Consider the following 20,394-nt stretch of genomic DNA (forward strand, 5'->3'; position numbering starts at 1 on the left):
GTATACAACAATTTCCATACCTGCATGTAATAGACACTACTATAAAGTAGAATATGCACAGATACTGGTCTAAAAATCCAGTATAAAACCTTTTAAAAGTGTATTTAGAAGCTCCTAGTTTAGCACTGTTGATGAGGTTAGGCTGGGAAATTAGTGAAAGAGACTGGGAAAGCAGGAAGAGCAGAATCCCCCTCACCTACATATGAGAAAACCCCTTACACAAACAGAAGCAACTAGGAATCTGTAGACATCAGTATGCATCTAACACTTTAGGGCTTGGTTAGGAGTCTGAAAATCAGCACAATGTTATTTAAAAATAAGCAAAACTATACATTGTTACAAAAACACTACCAGATGGGCTATATTAATGGATCGTCTACAAAACATTTATGCAAAGAAAAATCTTCTGACAGGCAAATGTGAGAGCAGCAATCAAAACATGATAATATTTTTCATGAAAAAAAGAATGTGTTAAAATTAGATAAAGGAATCCAATGGCTGCCAGAAAGTCCTGCAACACATTACAGACCACAAAGCCTAGTAGCTAAGGTGTTAACAGATGCCTTCTACATAGATATGAGCAGTTTAGACAAGTATTAAAAAAGGGACATGAAACCCACATTTTTTCTTTCTTGATTCAGAACATACAATTTCCATTTTACAACTATTATCTAATGTGCTTAATTCTCTTGTTATCCTTTGTTGAAGCAGCAGTAATGCCCTACTGGGAGCTAGCTGGAAGCCGATGACTAGAGGTATATATGTGCAGCCACCCCTCAGCAGCTTCTGAGCCTACCTAGGTATACTTTTCAATAAAGGATAGAAAGAGAATGAAACACATTAGCTAATAGTAGTCATTTAGAAAGCTGGTTAAAATTGTATGTTCTATCTGAATAATGAAAGAAAATGTGGGTTTCATGCCCCTTTAGGACTATGGTTAAGTTTCTAATTAACCCCTTGGGTCCAGGGAGATCTGCTCCCATGTAGTTAACAGGATGTTACTCATCATAGCTAGTGAGTTTTGATATCAATGTTTTAACAGGTGGTCAACAGAAGGCTGTCCTAGGATTAAGGCTAAGGTTAACCTTTTGGCTACTGGAGGTTGCACTGCAGTTTAATAAGGCAAGGGCATCATTTTCGCTATTCCCCATTTACAACATGATATTGTGAAACAACTTACTTCACGCCGCCCTTTTAAATCATAAGTATTAGGATGCTGCTCTTTTTATGATAGTGACATTTCGATGTTGGCATTTTAAGTACCAGAAAACCTTTACTTTATATGGTAAGCCAGAAATCCATAAGATTTATTTGTCTACGTGCAGGCTATAGCCAATGTATTATCTTAGTAATACTTAAAGGGACAGACTACACCAGAATTTTTATTGTTTTAAAAGATAAATAATTCCTTTACTTCCCATTCCCCAGTTTTGCAAAACCAACACAGTTATATTAATACACTTTTAACCTCTGTGATTATCTTGTATCTAAGCCTCTGCAAACTGCCCCTTTATTTCAGTTCTTTTGACAGACTTGCAGTTTAGCCAATCAGTGCCTGCTCCCAGATAACTTCACGTGCACGAGCACAGTGTTAACTATATGAAACACATGAACTAACACCCTCTAGTGGTGCCAAACTGTTAAAATGCATTCTTAAAAGAGGTGGCCTTCAAGTTCTAAGAAATTAGCATATGAACCTCCTAGGTTAAGCTTTCAACTAAGAATACCAAGAGAACAAAGCAAAATTGGTGATAAAAGTAAATTGGAAAATTGTTTAAAATTACATGCTCTATCTGAATCATGAAAGTTTATTTTGGCCTAGACTGTCCCTTTAAGTAATTCCCATATGGAACGTCTTCTCTATAAGACCAACACACACTATGCACACAGCAGGGAACACTGGTATCTTGCATAGCATATTAACTCATTCAGGAAACCTTAAAGGAACATTAACATCATTTTAAATATATGAATAAAATCTATTAGCAATTAATCTCTGCATTACAAAATATGCACATTCAAAACGAATGATTTCAAACTGTTATTTTGATACTAGAATTTGTATTGTTTTGGTGCCCTCAAAAAGTACCATTGTGTGTTTATCTTATCTCCTCCAGTTAAAGACAGATATAAATGAGCGACTGCAAACACGCAATTATTGTGCCAGTTCATTATCCTAAATTATGCAAAATGTGCTCTGCTTCTGGGTATTCGATAAAACACAGTTTTCAGAGGCAAATTACAGGAAACATAAGCAAAATAAATAATGAAAACGCATTATAAAGTTTGTTTTACATTTTATAGGGAATTAAGTTTTAGTTTAACATCCCTTTAAGTTACTATTTTTTATAAAGTATAATAGTGAAAATCTATTGTCATCATTGGAAAAAAAATACTATATAATATGAATCCAGCACCAAACTGATATGTGTGGGGGCTACATGGGCAGCTATTTATCCTATACAATAGCAGATAAAATCCAAACCAGCATCATTGATGTTCTCTAAAGGGTCATAGTGATCCAGATAATTGAAAAAAGCCAGGCACCATTTATGAAGGTAAGAAGAGATTCATAAAGTGTAATTAGAAGAGGTGTAGCGTAATGGGGGTCTCAGGTCTTAAATGAAAACCGGGCCTGAAACTCTAGGGACCTATCAGGCCCTACAGTAAATATTGGTTTTGCTACAGCGGGCCTTGGTGGGACACGGGTTTTACCTCCATAACGTCTGGGATCAAAACAGGACTCACAGTGTAAGGAAATTGTATGCATTTGCCTTACAAATATGGTGGCAGAATTTCCAAGATGGCTGTCACAGTGTGCCCACCCAGAAAAACCTGCCGCCATATTTGTACAGGAAGGCTGTGCAAGTGCAGTATCTTCTGGTGTGGACTAACCAAGGGGGAAGGACAACTTACAATCACAGAGAAGTAACGTTCTTCTGTGTGACTGCTGGCTCAGCTTCTGCTATTTTAAACAGCTAGAAAGGGCACTATTGAAATGAGGGGTCATGTCTCTGCTCTGGGGCCTAGTGAGGTTTAGTGATGTGAGAGAAATGTAACTAAAGCATTTGAAGCATATGAAGCACATTTCACTATAAAGGTGATTCCTTACTTCATACATATGTTTAAAACTGATATGCTGGCTGAGCATCATGGGAAATGTAGTTCCAAAACCTCTGGAGGACCAAGTTTCAGGATGTCTGGTCTAAAACATTACATTTTCTTCATCTTACATGGAACAATTAGGAAGTTCAGGAAAACACATTCATTGGATAACTAAAGTGACATCAGCCAAACTACTTTATAGTCAACACCTAATGGTTTTGTGACAAATATACAAACAATAGTGAGGTGCACATTACTTACCACTGTAGTATCTGTACCATATCTGTACACAGTCCTCATCTTCTGATGTAGCATTTGTCCTGTCATCAGGCTGATTACCATCCCAATAACTGTAATCATTTTGTGTCCCGTCTGTCCATTCAAACTCACCTTCCTATTAATGAAAATAATAAGACACTAGTTATAAGTATTAATATTTCTATTCAGTATTAAATTGACAGTGTGCAAAAAAACACAGTGCCTTAAAGGAACCCAAAATTTTTCTTTCATAATTCAGATAGAGCATATCATTTTAAACAACTTTCCAATTTACTTCTATTATCAAAGTCGCTTCATTCTCTTGGTATCCTTTGTTAGGAGCAGCTTTGTACTACAGGAAGCAAGCAGAACATATATGGTAAAGCAATGACAAGAGGCATTTATCTGCAGCCACCAATCAGCAGCTAGCTCCCAGTAATGCATTGCAGCCCATAAGCCTACCTAGGTATGATTTTCAACAATTGATATGAAGAGAACAAAGCAAATCAGAAATTAAACATAAATTGGAAAGTTGTTTAAAATCACATCTATCTGAATCATGAAAGAAAAAAAATTGCGTTTCGTGTTCCTTTAATATTACATAAATGTCTAAAAGTTTATTTGTAATTATATGTAAAACAGTCATTTTAAAATTGCTTGTTCCTTTGTCTGTAACTCCCGGTGTCACTTATGCCTTTATCCAATCAGCCATAGAATCTCTGATCAATGAAATACACATGCAAATTATTTATAGATATGTGACACTGGCTCAACAGACGGAATGTTGCAAAACCAAAAACATATCATATTTGAATGGAGCGTCCAATAAGCAAGAAATTGCACCACACAAACGGCCAGATTACGAGTTATTCGTTATGAGCTGTGCGGTGCTAACAAGCAGTTTTGTCTCACCGCTCACTTACCTGCAGCGCTGGTATTACAGGTTTTATAAACCCAGCGTTAAAAGGCAAGAAGTGAGCGTAGAGCAAAATTTAGCTCAATATCTCACTCCAATACCAGCGCTGCTTACGTCAGCGGTGAGCTGGTTGTACGTGCTCATGCACGATTTCCCCATAGACATCAATGGGGAGAGCCATCTGAGAAAAAGTCTAACACCTGCAACAAAGCAGCGTAAAACTCAGTAACGCAGCCCCATTGATTCCTATGGGGAAACACATTTTATGTTTACACCTAACACCCTAACATGAACGCCGAGTCTAAACACCCCTAATCTGCTGCCCCCGACATCGCCGCCACCTACATTATACTTATGAACCCCTAATCTGCTGCCCCCAACATCGCCGACACCTACATTATTTTTTATTAACCCCTAATCTGCCGCCCCCAATGTCGCCGCAAACTATCTACACTTATTAAGCCCTAATCTGCCACCCCCAACGTCGCCACCACTATATTAAATGTATTAACCCCTAACCCTAACACCCCCTAACTTAAATATAATTTAAATAAATATAAATAAATATTCATATCATTAACTACATTATTCCTATTTAAAACTAAATACTTACTTATAAAATACACCCTAAGCTAGCTACAATATAACTAATAGTTACATTGTATCTAGCTTAGGGTTTATTTTTATTTTACAGGCAAGTTTGTATTTATTTTAACTAGGTAGAATAGTTACTTAATAGTTATTAACTATTTAATAACTACCTAGCTAAAATAAATACAAATTGACCTGTAAAATAAATCCTAACCTAAGTTACAATAACACCTAACCTTACAATATAATTAAATAAATTCCCTACATTAAATACAATTAAATAAATTAAATTAGCTAAATCACAAAAATAAACAAACACTAAATTACAGAAAATAAAAAACAAATTACAGATCTTTAAAATAATTACACCTAATCTAATAGCCCTATCAAAATAAAAAAGCCCCCCCAAAATTAAAAAAACCCTAGCCTAAACTAAACTACCAATAGCCCTTAAAAGGGCCTTTTGCGGGGCATTGCCCCAAAGAAATCAGCTCTTTTTCCTGTAAAAAATAATAATACAAACAACCCCCCCCCAACAGTAAAACCCACCACCCACACAACCAACCCCCCAAATAAAATACTAACTAAAAAAACCTAAGCTCCCCATTGCGCTGAAAAGGGTATTTGTATGGGAATTGCCCTTAAAAGGGCATTTAGCTCTATTGCGGCCCAAAGTCCCTAATCTAAAAAATAAACCCACTCAATACCCCCTTAAATAAATACTAACAGTAACCCCCAAAGATTCACTTACCGGGAGAAGTCTTCATCCAAGCGGCAAGATGACCTCAACAAAGCCAGCAGAAGTGGTCCTTCATAACTACTGACTTTAAAATGCGTTAAGGATCTTGGAGGTAGAGGCTGTACCGCTCACTTTTTGGCCTCCCAGGACAGACTCGTAATACCGGCGCTATGGAAGTCCCATAGAAAAAAGACTTTACGAAGTTTACGTAAGTCGGTTTGCGGTAAGGCCAAAAAAGTGTGTGGTGCCCCTAAACATGCAAGACTCATAATACCAGCGGTAGTAAAAAAGCAGTGTTAGGACCTGTTAACGCTGCTTTTTTTACCCTAACGCACAACTCGTAATCTAGCCGAAAGTAAGTTTATAAAAGCTAGTAATATTTACTAGCCTTAAAAAGATGGTGAAGTCCAGGACTTGTGTAAATTTATAGGACCATTAAATATTGTAGATTTGCATAATGAACAAATGAATATTAAAAAGACAGCACAATAGCAGTAGAATTTGTTCTGACAAATTTCAAAGATACTTCTGTTCTTCCTGCCCCCTGTATCATGTGACAGTCATCAGCCAATCACAAACTCATATATGCATATACTGTGAACTCTTGCACATGCTCAGTATAAGCTGGTTCCTCAGTAAGTGTGCATACACAAAATTGTGTATTTTGCACATTTGGACAATGAAAGTTATTTGTTTTGTTTTTTAAATTGTGTGCTCTATCTTTATCATGAAAATTACATTTTTTTTAGAGGCATTTAAGGGACATGGAAATAAAAATTAAACTATAACAATTTTGATTATTTGATTAGAGAAGTAAATTGGAAAGCTATTTTAAAATTGCTTGCTCTGTCTGAATCATGAAAGTTTAAATTTGTCTTTCATGTCCCTTTTAATTTTTTTATATGTTTAGCAAATATCAACAATTAAGTACTGTATTACAGCTTTTAAAGCAATTTTAACACATTTTTAGAAACAAATTGCATTGTTTTGTATTTCTAGGAAACAAATATTTGATTTTTTTAAACTCTTGTTTTAGCTAATTAATGAAAGATATAACTGAACTCCTTTACTGAATAAACAGTCACTGTGTAGCATCTTGAAAGGCCTAATACTGGATCATATAGAATATATTACAACCTCTCTTGGAGAATTGGAAAAAACACAATTTTATACATCACAAAAAAGCTGACATACTAAATAATAAAATATATTACAACATATTTTTACTATGAAGAATTAAACATGTTAAAGGGATAGTAAAGTCCAAATTAAATGTTCACGATTCAGATAGGGCATGTAATTTTAAAGTGATACTAAACCCAAAACTTTTCTTTCATGATTCAGATAGAGCATCCATTTTTAAACAACTTTCTAATTTACTATTATTATCAATTTTTCTTCATTCTCTTGCTATCTTTATTTGAAAAAGAAGGCATCTAAGCTAAGGAGCCAGACAATTTTTGGTTCAGAACATGGGCTGCACTTTTTTATTGGTGTTGTCCAATCAGCAAGGGCAACCCAGGTTGTGACCTAAAAATGGGCCAGCTTCTAAACTAACATTCATGCTTTTCAAATAAAGATAGGACTAAATTTGAAAGTTGCTTAAAATTGCATGCTCTATCCAAATCATGAAAGAAAAAAATTGGGTTCAGTGTCCCTTTAATCAACTTTCTAATGTACGTTTATCATCAGATTTGCTTTGTTCTCTTGGTATTCTTAGTTGAAAGCTAAACCTAGGTAGGCTCATATGCTAATTTCTAAGCCCTTAAAGTCCGCCTCTTATCTGAATTCATGTGACAGTTTTCAAAGTTAGAGGGTGTTAGTTCATGTGTTTCATATAAATAACATTGTGCTCACGCACGTGGAGTTATTTAAGAGTCAGAACTAATTGTCTGAATTGCAAGTCTGTCAAAAGAACTGAGATAAGGAGGCAGTCAGCATAAGCTTAGATACAAGGTAAATACAGAGGTAAAACAGTGTTGGTTATGCAAAACTCGGGAATGGTAAATAAAGAGATTATCTTTTCAAACAATAACATTTTTGGTGTTTACTATCCCTTTAAGTGAATTACATTCTGATTTTAGCGTTGCTTTAGGTTTACAGAAACCTGGATCTCATGTTATAGTGTACAACTTATATGAATAAGCCCTCTACCACAGCACATTCTTCAACATCTGCTTTTGCTTGTGCATGCACGTTAGTTATGTGTCAGGGAAACAAAAAAATGACCATGTTTGTCAATGAAACATAACCTCACCTGCCTCCTGTCACTTAATCCAATCCAAATATCTGTAGGGATTCCTGGAACTTGACTGTTCACAAGGTCAAATACAAAAATGTTTTCATCCCAGCTGATAAGATGGAAAAAAAGACAACGTTAGACATTTATTGGGTGCTACCAACATGAAATAATGTCATTTTTTATTTCAAAAGATTGACATATGTTTATATTTGAGTTGCCTGCTGTTTTAAGTGAGTGTGAATTCAATATTGATACTAGGTTTTATGAGAGTGGAAGACATCATTTTTCAATTCAGGCTGGTATTGATTTGAAACATTTTAAACTGGTAATTCTAAGTAGCTACCAATAAGTAAAATGTTTAATGGTATCCCAGATACAAGAATGTAGCATAACATGGCATTGGAATTCCAAGATGGAAGCTTTTCCAGATGTTTGGCTTTAAGTTAGCAGAAGGGCCAAATATTTGGTTGTGTACCTAAACTACTGAATCTCCCTCACACATACCAGAAACTTATTTTGAAAGCAGGTTTATTATCTGGAGTGGCCTTTTTTGAGAGCCCAAATTGGTGATAACCCTCTAAAAAAATTCTCATTTAAACATAGTACCATTTTGTTTTTAATTTTAAAGGGACGTTAAATTTAAATTTTACTTACATATCAACTATATAGCTATATATATTTATTTATATATCTATATCAACAATTTAAGGATTTTTTGCCAATATATTGCATGAAAATGATTTATTAAATGACCATTAAATATAATAGAATTATATTATCATAAAGTGTATAATACAAAATTCTAACAGTCTTTAAAATTTACTTCAATTTTCTGGCCCCTTGTATCATGTGACAGCCATCGCCCAATCACAGACTCATATATGTATATGCTGCAAACTGTAGCATATGCTCAGTGGGAGCTGGTGCCTCAAAAAGTGTGCATTTAAAAAGACTGCGCACACTTTGATAATTTAAGTAAATTGAAAGTCCTCTTAACTGCATGCTTTATCTGAATCATAAAGGTTTAATTTTAACTTTAGTGAACCTTTAAGCACTACAATTCCAGAGGTGAATTTGAGTTCCACCTTGGGCACTAATGCCGCCCCTTCCCTAGATTCATAGATATGTTCTAAGAATACTGGAATAACTTCAACAACCAATAACATAGCCATAACTGCATCCATTTGTTAGACCCAGTGCCAGATTATCCGTCAGGCACAGTAGCTGTACTTTACCTATGTAATTAACCCCTTTGTGGGGGTAAAAATACATACGCCTAGATTACGAGTGGCGCGCAAACTGTAGTGCAAGTGCGCTATGGGTTTTTTTCCGGCTCCCTAGAGCGTCTTTAGCCTCTGTAGCCTTACCAGACCTTATGTTTTTAAATACTATTTAATAACATAAGTACTGGTGAGGCTAGAAAAGCTGAAGACGCTCTAGGGAGCCGGAAAAAAACATAGGATAACTGGTGAAGAGTCTCCGCCAAATGGGTTGAATTTTAGGACATGACCACCATACATGTAGAGACGTGCCCAGTTGGCCACAGCTTCGCCAACAATATGGGGAGTGCGTGCTATAGATCTTATGTAGTGTGATAGGGACTAGGGGCCCCCTTAGTAAAATTTTATAGTGCAGTTCCCAGAGAGTGGCGCAATGCAACAGTTCTTTGGTAACTGTGGATCGCCTATACCAGGTATCAGCATCAGCTGCGAAATCTATCTCCCTCTCCCAAGTCGAAAATTGGGGTATCTTGTGGTGTATGTGGGGTTAAAGGAATAATCTGTAATGGAAAGACAGGGCATGCCTAAGGCTACTGCCCTGGATCCATTTGCCTTCCCATGTTATCAGGTTACAAGGATCATGCTTAGGGTATTGCCAGGACCTTAACCAGGAGCTGAGAGGAAACGCCTCAAAATGTAGACGAGCCGGTATGTGGTGCATCAAGCATAATTGAGGATGTGACAGCCATCTATCATTATGGTAGAAGTCAGAAACTAGACTGACCTGAAGGTTTCGCCATGAATCTATATGAGAGTCAGGTAAGCAATGGATAGCACTAGCCAAGGAGAGGATAGGGGATGGGTGTGGAGAAATGTCCAGATTATGTCTTACTTGGTCCCAGAACTGAAGTGCCTCCATGTTGTGTTTAAGCTTTGCCTATGATGTGAGGGTATCCGAATGACGTCAGGGAGTTCTAAACTTGTTGGTATTAATGATGCCTTCAAGTCATACCATCTGGGGGGTTGTGTTAGGATATTCCAGCTCATAATATGGGATATGCGAGCTGCGTTATAATATAGGATGATGTTGGGAAGGGCCAAACCTCCATGTGAAAGTGGCCTCTGTAGTGTTTTACCTGGAAGTTCTGGATCTTTTATCTTTCCAGATATAGGTGGTAATGAGGCCCTGCAATTTATTAAGAATCGGCCGAGGAATGTTATGTGGGATACATCTGAATAAGTAGATAAGCTTAGGGATAAAGGACATCTTAACCGCTGCTATTCTCCCTGAACATGATATCGCCCTAAATGCCCATGAATTCAAAAGGTTTTTGAATTCCGAGAGTCTCTCTGAGTAGTTTTTAGTGATTGTAATGGAAGGGTCTGCACTTAGAAAGGTTCCTAAAATTTTAATGTACTGAGAGCTCCAATGAAATTGGAATGAGCGTTGTAGGTGTACCAAGTCTGGGGCGGATACATGAATAGGTAATGCTTCAGTTTTGGCAATATTACATTTATAAAAACTCATTAAGCCAAAATGGCTAAGACGTTTGAGAGCTGCAGGGATGGAGGTATCTGGGGTTGTCATAAATAAATCAATATCATCAGCATAAAGGGAGATTTTGTGTTGTGAATTTTCTGTGGACACACCATATATTTGAGAGTCTAATCTAAACGCTTGGGCTATAGGTTCTATGGACAAGGCAAATAAAAGAGGTGAGAGGGGACATCCCTGCCTGGTGCCATTAGATATAGAGAATGAGTTAGAGTGGAAACCGACACCTCTAAGTCTGGCGGTCGGGGAGGAGTACAAGGCTTGGACTGCCCATATAAAATCATTAGGGAGGTTGAAAGCACTCATTTTTCCCCACAGATAGTCCCATCTTACCCTGTCAAACGCCTTCTCAGCATCAAGAGACAAGGAAATAAATGGGTCCCCTCTTGCAGACACAATGGAGAGAATGTTCAGAATGTGCCTAGTAGCGTCCAGGCCTTCCCTATTTGGTATAAAGACCACCTGAGCACAAAGAGACAAGCCGCTGCAAATGCGGAAGTTCCGGCTGGGTCCGTGAGCTGAGGCAGAGGCGGAGTGTTACAGGTACTAAACAGGTCACAAGGGGTGCATGCTGTTGGTTAACGGCCGGTGTAGCCGAAATAGATTTGAAAATACAAAAGGGAATACAGCAGCACTGGTGCAAGGAAAATCCGGGGCCAAAAAAGTAAAACACAATTTACTTTTATTAGAACGATTTACATAAGTACACAAATGAACTTCCCTGACTAGTTTCGTGCTCACCAGAGCACTTAATCATAGGGTAAGTTGCTAGGTGTGAACCCTCCCTTTTTAAAGGGAAAGAAACACCTGTTAGTGATTAGTTAAATTTACATGCATATTAAAATTCAATGTATGTATGGGAACCTATGAGTGCACACACACATTGAAAAATCAATCAATCAATCACAAAACAAACAAAATCTGTTACAAATCACATGCACAATGTCTAAGGAGAAAACGATGTTAAAATTAACATATTGCAAAAAGGATCTATATGTACAAACACTGCAAAAGATAATAATGTCAGAGACCAAAAACAATAACAATATTTGTAATTGTAGGTGACAAATTACAATAAATATCCATGTATGTAAGTATCTATATATACAGATATATTGTAAAAATATATTTTAAAATAAATTCTAAAATTATTGAAAATGTCCCCCTAAAGAAAAGGAGGGGAATAAGTACATACAAATCATGGATATCGAATTGTTACAAAAAAGCCTTACATGTCCAACCATATGTAACATTATATGCAAACATACATACTCAAAGTGCAGTCCAAAAAGAACGTTAGAAAGAAAGAAAGAAAACACTCCATTAAATAACACAAAAAAAATATATATACAAATGTATAATTTTATATATGAGATAAAGATATATGCATAATGTAAAAAACATTTAAGGCAATATACTTCTCAATGTCATTAAATGGAGCATTACAAGGACCACTTTACTTATTGTTTCAAAAAGGAAGGACAAGTAAAGAACATCAGTCTAACATTATTAGTCTAACAATATTAATCTAGCAATGTCAATGTAACCAATCTTGGGCTGACCTGTAACCAGTGATGTTTGTACCATATAGTACAGAGGGTGGCATATAGAGAGAATACTACTCAACAAAGTACTACTCAACAAAGTAGCTCATATCCCACTCCTTGTTCAAACCCAGTGGTGTGATAGTTCTGAGCTTATAAATCCAGTATAGTTCTTGTTTCTGTAAAAGTTTACATCTATCACCACCCCTGGGTGGGAACATGACGCGGTCAATTACCTGTACCTTCATATTAAAGACACTAGTCATGTGTACAAGATTGAAATGTCTTGCAACCGCTGATTCTTTGACATACTCTCTAGTGTCCCTCACATGTTCCCTAATTCGGGATCTTAATTCTCTGGTCGTTTGGCCAGTATATTGCAGAAAACATTGCTTACACTCAAGCAAGTACACAACATAGGTACTTCTGCAATTTGCATAAAATTTATGAGAGAATTCCTTACCTGTTTGGGTGCTTTTGAAGCCATTACCTATACCAATAAAGCTGCAAGTGACACAAGGGCCATGTCCACATCTATAGGTCCCCTTCCTTCTAATCCAATCACTTTTGTCCTTACCTCCTGAATGTATTAAACTGGGAGATAGTTTAGAAGACAAGGTTGGGGGCTTTTTTGACACAAATTTACAGTTTCCAATAAGGGGTCTCAACACCTCATCCTCATTAAGTAGATGGAGATTTTTCTTCAGAATAGAGCAAATTTCATTGTATTGGCTCGAATACTCGTAACACCGTCTCTTGTGTTACATTACTTTGTCTTACAGATCCCTGAACCAACTCTTCCTGTGATTTTTCCCTTACCTCCACATAATTCTGGTGAAGTAAAGAATCATTGTAACCTCTTAACTTGAGTCGCTCAATTAAGGCCATGGCTTGTTCATCGAACAAAGCATCTGAATTAGTATTTCTGCGCAACCGCAATAATTGGCCCCTTGGAATTGAGCGCACCAAATGAGGAGGATGACATGACTTAGCATGAAGTATAGTGTTTCCTGCTGTTTTTTTACGATATGTGTCACTGATGATCATTCCATGTACCTCATCTCCTTTTAAGGTCAAGTCAAGAAAATTAGCCACTTCTCCAAAAGTGTCACCAACGAAATTGAGATTAAACTCATTTTGGCTTAAATAGGCTAGAAAGCCATCATAATCAAAAGGTTCCTTGATGACAAATATCAGATCGTCTATGAAACGCATAAAAAAGACGATCTGATCCCTAAACGGGTTGTCATGGCTATATAGGTACTTGTCCTCCCAGAGTCCCACGTACAGGTTTGCGAAAGAGGGGGCGAATTTCGCCCCCATGGCCGTTCCACAAACCTGCACGTAGAACTCCTTATTAAACATAAAATAATTATGCTTAAGCAAAAAATCAATTATGTCACAAAGGACCATTTTGGTCTCTTCAGAAAATCTGGTGTGTCCATCAAAAAAATACTTCATAGCTTGTATGCCCATGTCATGCGGGATACTTGAATAAAGGGCAGTGGCGTCCACCACTACCCATTTATATCCTTTCTCCCATTTGAGCATTTTTAATAGCTGTAAGAGGTGTGTGGAATCTCTCAGATAGCTTTTTAGACTCCTCACCAGGGGCTGTAAAACTGAATCAATCCATTCTGAGACTGGTTCAAATAGAGACCCAATCCCCGAGACAATAGGGCGTCCCGGGGGTTGGGTCAATCTTTTATGTGTCTTAGGTAAATAGTGAAAAATCGGAATCCTTGGATTCCCAGGAACCAAATTCTCAACCTGCTCCCTGGTGAGGAGTCCAATAGCCACCGTTTGCTCCAAAATGTTAATCATTTTTAGTTTAAATAAAGATGTGGGGTCTGAGCTAATCTTCCTATATGTTGTTGTATCACATAGCTGTCTATTACTTTCCAAAATATAATCACTTTTGTCCAGGATGACAACATTCCCACCCTTATCTGAATTACGAATAACAATTGATTCGTTATTTTCTAGGGTTGTTAATGCAGCCCTTTCTTTTGATGTTAAATTAAATTTTGTTTTCCTCATCTGTCCACCTGGTCAGGATGAACCAGATGTGGGATGACTTTGGATAGTCTATTGGCTATTATGTTATAATAGAGTATAACTTGCCGGACAGATAGCTCAGTGTGCTAAGGCACTGTGGATGAGCTCTGTAGCTACCTAAGGGTTGCAGGTTCGATCCCTGGCAAGGTCAGCCTTTCATCCTTCAGAGGTAGATAAAATGAGCAGCGCCTTGAGACCCTTACGGGTGATTAGCCGCCCTTTACAAGTACCACATACTTGGTGTCTAGGTTTAGCAAGGAGATGGGTCGGTAGCTGCTACAGTTATCTGTGGATTTACCTGGTTTTAAAATCGTCACTGTTGTAGCTTCTAAGAATTCAATGCTGAAGGAGCCTGTGGACATGACTTCTTGAAACATTCTACATAGGATGGGGGTAATAATGGGTTGAAATGTTTTATAAAATCTAGCTGTGAAGCCATCTGGACCAGGAGATTTCCCTATCTTCAGACCTTTAACAGCTTTCTGGACTTCCTCAACGGTTATCGGGATTATGAGGTCAGGACAACTTTCTTGTGGGAGCTGGGGTATGTGTAACATGTCCAAAAATGAACGGACTTCTCTAATGGGAAGTGGGCCTTCATCAAGAGTGGTTTCTATATTATAAAGGGAATTATAGAATGATTTTAATGTTTCATCAATGTCTTTGGGGGAATAGACATGGTTACCATTAGTCGCTTCAATGGAGGTTATCTTAGCGTGTACCGTGCAATGTCTTAGTTTAGTTGCTAGTAGTGAAGAAGCTTTATTACCACAGACTTTGTGGAATTCCAGATCCTGGATTTGCTTAGAGATTTTTGCTATTTCGTCTGTTACCGTTACTGAGTAAGTTAGATTTAGTTGTCGCCTCAGCAGCCTCAGTTGTGTAAATTACTCTTTAATATCCCTAGACCAATAGGATATTTTGCACAGAACAAGGGAACTGCTACAAATGCAGAAAATGCCGAAAAATAAAATGGCAATCCCAACACTTAGAACACACGTTTGCAAAATGGGTTATGGGTTCTTGAAATACATGTAATTGTTGAATATTTGCATATCTGTTTTTTTATATTAACCCTGTTTCCCTGTTTAGAACCATATTTGCCTCAGCACTTTCAAAGTTAGGAATAAGCTGTTTTTGGTGCATTCTGGAGGCAGTAAACAAAGGCAGAACTTTAGCCCAAAATGTGTAAGGTTACATTACCTACCATTTGACCAGGTCATGCTGGATATTTTGATAAGTTTTTAAAGGTATCTCATGTTTTCACTGTGATCTTTGAATAAAGGATATTTTAAGGATTTTATCAAATTTTGTGCCATTTCTCTATCCAGCAAGTTCAGGAGTCCTTGATTGACATTCTGGAGGCGTGGTAGAGATTTATTTATTTATTTACAAAAGACTGCACTTAAAATGTGGGTTTTAAAAAGACAGGATTAACCATGTCTTGTCTTACAGTCATATCTAACTATTATAAAGCTAACAAACGGCCAGATTATGAGTTTTGCGTTATGAGCGGCTCGGTACTAACTTGCAAGCTATTGTCACCGCTCACCTCCCTATAGCGCTGCTATTACAGGTTTACAAAAACCCGGCATTAGCAGGCAATATGTGAGTGTTGAGCAAAATTTAGCTCCATACCGCACTCCAATACCAGCGCTGCTGAGAGCTGGTTTTATGTGCTCGTGCACGATTTTCCCAAAGACATCAAAGGGGAGAGTCGGCTAAAAAAAAGCCTAACACCTGCAATAATGGCGCGTAAACCTCTGTAACACAGCCCTATTGATTCCTATGGGGAAACAAAAGTTATGTTTACACCTAACACTCTAACATAAACCCGAGTCTAAACACCCCTAATCTGCCGCTCCTGACATCGCCGCCACCTACATTACACTTATTAACCCCTAATCTGCCACCCCTAACATCGCTGTCACCTACAGTACACTTATTAACCCCTAATCTGCCGCCCCTAACATCGCCGCCACCTACCTACATTTACAAACCCCTAATCTGCTGCCCCTAACATCGCCGCCACCTACCTACATTTATTAACCGCAAATCTGCTGCCCCCAATGTCGTTGCTACCTACCTACACTTATTAACCCCTAATCTGCCGCCCCCAATGTTGCCGCCACTATACTAAAGTTTTTAACCCCTAAACCTAACCCTAACACCCCCTAACTTTAATATAATTAAAATAAATCTAATTAAAAATTACTTTCATTACCTAACTTATTCCTATTTAAATCTAAATACTTACCTATAAAATAAACCCTAAAATAGCTACAATATAACTAATAGTTACATTGTAGCTAGCTTAGGATTTATTTTTATTTCACAGGTAAGTTTGTATTTATTTTAACTAGGTAGACTAGTTAGAAAATAGTTAACTATTTACTAACTACCTAGCTAAAATAAATACAAATTTACCTGTAAAATAAAACCTAACCTGTCTTACACTAACACCTAACCTTACACTACAATTAAATACATTACATTAATTAAATACAATTAACTAAATTACAAAAAATAAAAAAGAAATGATCAAATATTTAAACTAATTACACCTAATCTAATAGCCCTATCAAAATAAAAAAGCCCCCACAAAATAAAAAAAACCCTAGCCTACACTAAACTGCCAATAGCCCTTAAAAGGGCCATTTGCGGGGCATTGCCCCAAAGAAATCAGCTCTTTTACCTGTAAAGAAAAATACAAACAACCCTCCAACAGTAAAACCCACCACCCACACAACCAAACCCCCCAAATAAAATCCTATCTAAAAAAACCTAAGCTCCCCATTGCCCTGAAAAGGGCATTTGGATGGGCATTGCCCTTAAAAGGACATTTAGCTCTTTTTTGGTGCCCAAACCCTAAGCTAAAAATAAAACCCACCCAATAAACCCTTAAAAAAACCTAACACTAACCCTCGAAGATCCACTTAAAGTTTATGAAGACCTGACATCCCTCCTCAACGAAGCGGCAGAAGTCCTCAGCAAAGCTGGCAGAAGTCTTCATCCAAGTGGGCCAAAGTCTTCATCCAAGCCGGCAGAAGTTTTCATCCAGACGGCATGTTCTATCTTCATCCATCCGGCGCGGAGCGGCTCCATCTTCAAGATATCCGGCACAAAGCATCCTCTTCTTACGACGGCAACTGAAGAATGAAGGTTCCTTTAAGGGACATCATCCAAGTTGGCGTCCCTTGAATTCTGATTGGCTGATAGAATTCTATCAGCCAATCGGAATTAAAGGTGAAAAAATCCTATTAGCTGACGCAATCAGCCAATTGGATTGAGCTTCAATCCTATTGGCTGATCCAATCAGCCAATAGGATTGAGCTTGCATTCTTTTCAGGGCAATGGGGAGCTTAGCTTTTTTTAGATAGTTAATAGGATTTTATTTGGGGGGTTTGGTTGTGTGGGTGGTGGGTTTTACAGTTGGGGGGTTGTTTGTATTTTTTTTACAGGTAAAAGAGCTGATTTCTTGTAATTCTTGATTTTGTGTAATTTAGTGTGTTTTTTTTGTAATTTAGTTAATTGGATTTAATTAATGTAATTTATTTAATTATAGTGTAAGGTTAGGTGTTAGTGTAACTCAGGTAAGGTTTTATTTTACAGGTAAATTTGTGTTTATGTTAACTAGGTAGCTAGTAAATAGTTAATAACTATTTACTAACTAGTCTACTTAGTTAAAATAAATACAAACTTAGCAGTGAAATAAAAATAAAACCTAAGATAGCTACAATGTAACTATTAGTTATATTGTAGCTAGTTTAGGGTTTATTTTACAGGTAAGTATTTAGTTTTAAATAGGTATTATTTAGTTATTAATAGTAGGTTTTATTTAGATTTATTTTAATTACATTAAAGCTAGGGGTGTAAGGGTTAGACTTAGGGTTAGGTTTAGGGGTTAATAACTTTAGTATAGTGGCGGCGATTTTGGGGGCAGCAGATTAGGGGTTAATTACAGTAATGTAGGTTATGGCGATGTTAGGGACAGCAGATTAGGGGTTAATAATATTTAACTAGAGTTTGTGATGCGGGAGTATGGCGGTTAAGGGGTTAATTTGTTTATTCTAATGGCGGCGATGTCGGGAGCGGCAGATTAGGGGTTAATAATTTCATTTTAGTGTTTGCGATGCGGGAGGGCCTTGGTTTCGGGGTTAATAGGTAGTTTATGGGTGTTAGTGTACTTTATAGCACTTTAGTTATTAGTCTTATGCTACAGCTTTGTAGCGTAAAACCCATAACTACTGACTTTCAGGTGGTGGTACGAATCTTGTATTTATAGGCTGTACCGCTCACTTTTTGGCCTCCCAGGCAAACTCGTAATATCGGCAGTATGGAAGTCCCATTGAAAAACGTCTTTTTGAAAGCTGTGGTAGTTACGTTGCATTACGGCCAAAAAAGTGTTCGGTACAGCTATACCTACAACACTCGTAATACCAGCGGTAGTGAAAAAGAGCCATAATGCTGCTTTTTTACTCATACCGCAAAACTCGTAAGTTATTTTATTTTCATTTTCTCAAACTTTGATTTAGGTTTTCTTTATTGCAAATATTAGAGTGGCCTTTTTATATTGGATGTCGTCGTCCCCTTAATTTTAATTAATTTGTTTTGTAATGTTTGAAACACATTTTTTGTGATGCCAGTTTTCTGCACCATAAAACTCATTCTGAGTGATGAGAAATAAATGGTTTTAAGAAACAAACGGTTCAATTGATTTCAGTGAAGCAGAACTCGCTACGTGCTGCTATGATCAGGGAAGGTAACAAATCTTTACGAATCTCGAGAATTTTTAGGGGTGAAGTAACGGGTAAGTTTATCAGCCAAATATTAATTTCAGGAATGTGTTTAATATTTTGTTCTAACTATTTCTACCGCATTAATAACATATTTTATACATCATAATTCACCCTATCTGCTATGTAGCAAAGCGAAGAAAAATGAATTACAGTGATTTGTAAAAAGACACATGTAACACACATGTAGTATAATATACTTTTTAAATGTGTACATTTGTCAGTGCTGTCTGCACCTACTTTCATAAATATTAACATAAGTATTTAATATCTTATCAGAGATTATCAGAAAGGTCTATGATAACGCCTCAGAAACGCCTTACAGTAAGAAAAAAAAAAATATCTGTGAACTGATTCATAAATGCATTTTGTTTCCATCTGTAAAGCATTAAAAGTTACTGTTAACAACCTCAAGAAATCCCAACAATAACAGACATGTATATGGAAAGCCTGAGAATTAAAAGGATAGTAAAGTCTAAATATGTCAGAATCCCGAAAGGACATGTCTAGTATCCTTTCTTAATGAGTAAACCTAGGTAGACTCATAGGACCTCAGGAGCGTGCACATGTCTTTAGCATACTATGGCAGCAGTGTTTACAACAATATGTGTTGCAATGTTATACACTGTTTCAAACACTGCTGCCATAGAGTGCCTAATACGCGTGCATGCTCCTGAGGTCTCTTGAGTCTACCTAGGTTTACTCATTAAGAAAGGATACTAGACATGTCCTTTCGGGATTCTGACATATATAGACTTTGCTATCCTTTCAATTCTCAGGTTTTCCGGTTTTCCATATGCATGTCTAGCTTACCTAGGTTTACTCATCAACAAAGAATACCAAGAGAACAAAACACATTTATTGATAGAAGTAATTTGGAAATGTTTGACTTTAACTATGGCCCAGTTTCCATTTGTTGTTGTAAACTGTGTAAACTAGTGGTGACATTAAAGGGACACTGAACCCAATTTTTTTCTTTCGTGTTTCAGATAGAGCATGCAATTTTAAGCAACTTTCTAATTTACTCCTATTATCAAATTTTCTTCATTCTCTTGGTATGTTTATTTGAAAAGCAAGAATGTAAGTTTAGATGCCAGCCCATTTTTGGTGAACAACCTGGGTTGTCCTTGCCGATTGGACAGCACCAATAAACAAGTGCTGTCCATGGTTCTGGACCAAAAAATTGCTGGCTCCTTAGCTTAGATGCCTTCTTTTTAAATTAAGATAGCAAGAGAACGAAGAAAAATTGATAATAGAAGTAAATTAGAAAGTTGCTTAAAATGGCATGCTCTATCTGAGTCATGAAAGAAAAAAGGTGGGTTTAGTGTCCATTTAAAGAAGATTACTATTGCACTATTATGTCCCTTAAA

At 37.0% G+C, this 20,394-nt stretch overlaps 1 protein-coding gene across 1 annotated transcript in view; it reads right to left on the reverse strand.

The window, feature by feature from the left end:
• The window catches only part of CLEC19A (C-type lectin domain containing 19A), a 65,745-nt gene that overhangs the window by 36,701 nt on the left and 8,650 nt on the right, over positions 1–20,394 (reverse strand). Inside the window, exons 3-4 of the mRNA XM_053695062.1 lie at positions 7,867–7,960; positions 3,367–3,499 (exon numbers count right to left, since the gene is read on the reverse strand). Coding sequence (XP_053551037.1) covers positions 3,367–3,499; positions 7,867–7,960 — 227 coding nt within the window. The remainder of the gene's footprint in view (positions 1–3,366; positions 3,500–7,866; positions 7,961–20,394) is intronic.

The sequence above is a fragment of the Bombina bombina genome, chromosome 11 (assembly GCF_027579735.1).
Source record: "Bombina bombina isolate aBomBom1 chromosome 11, aBomBom1.pri, whole genome shotgun sequence".
NCBI lineage: Eukaryota > Metazoa > Chordata > Amphibia > Anura > Bombinatoridae > Bombina > Bombina bombina.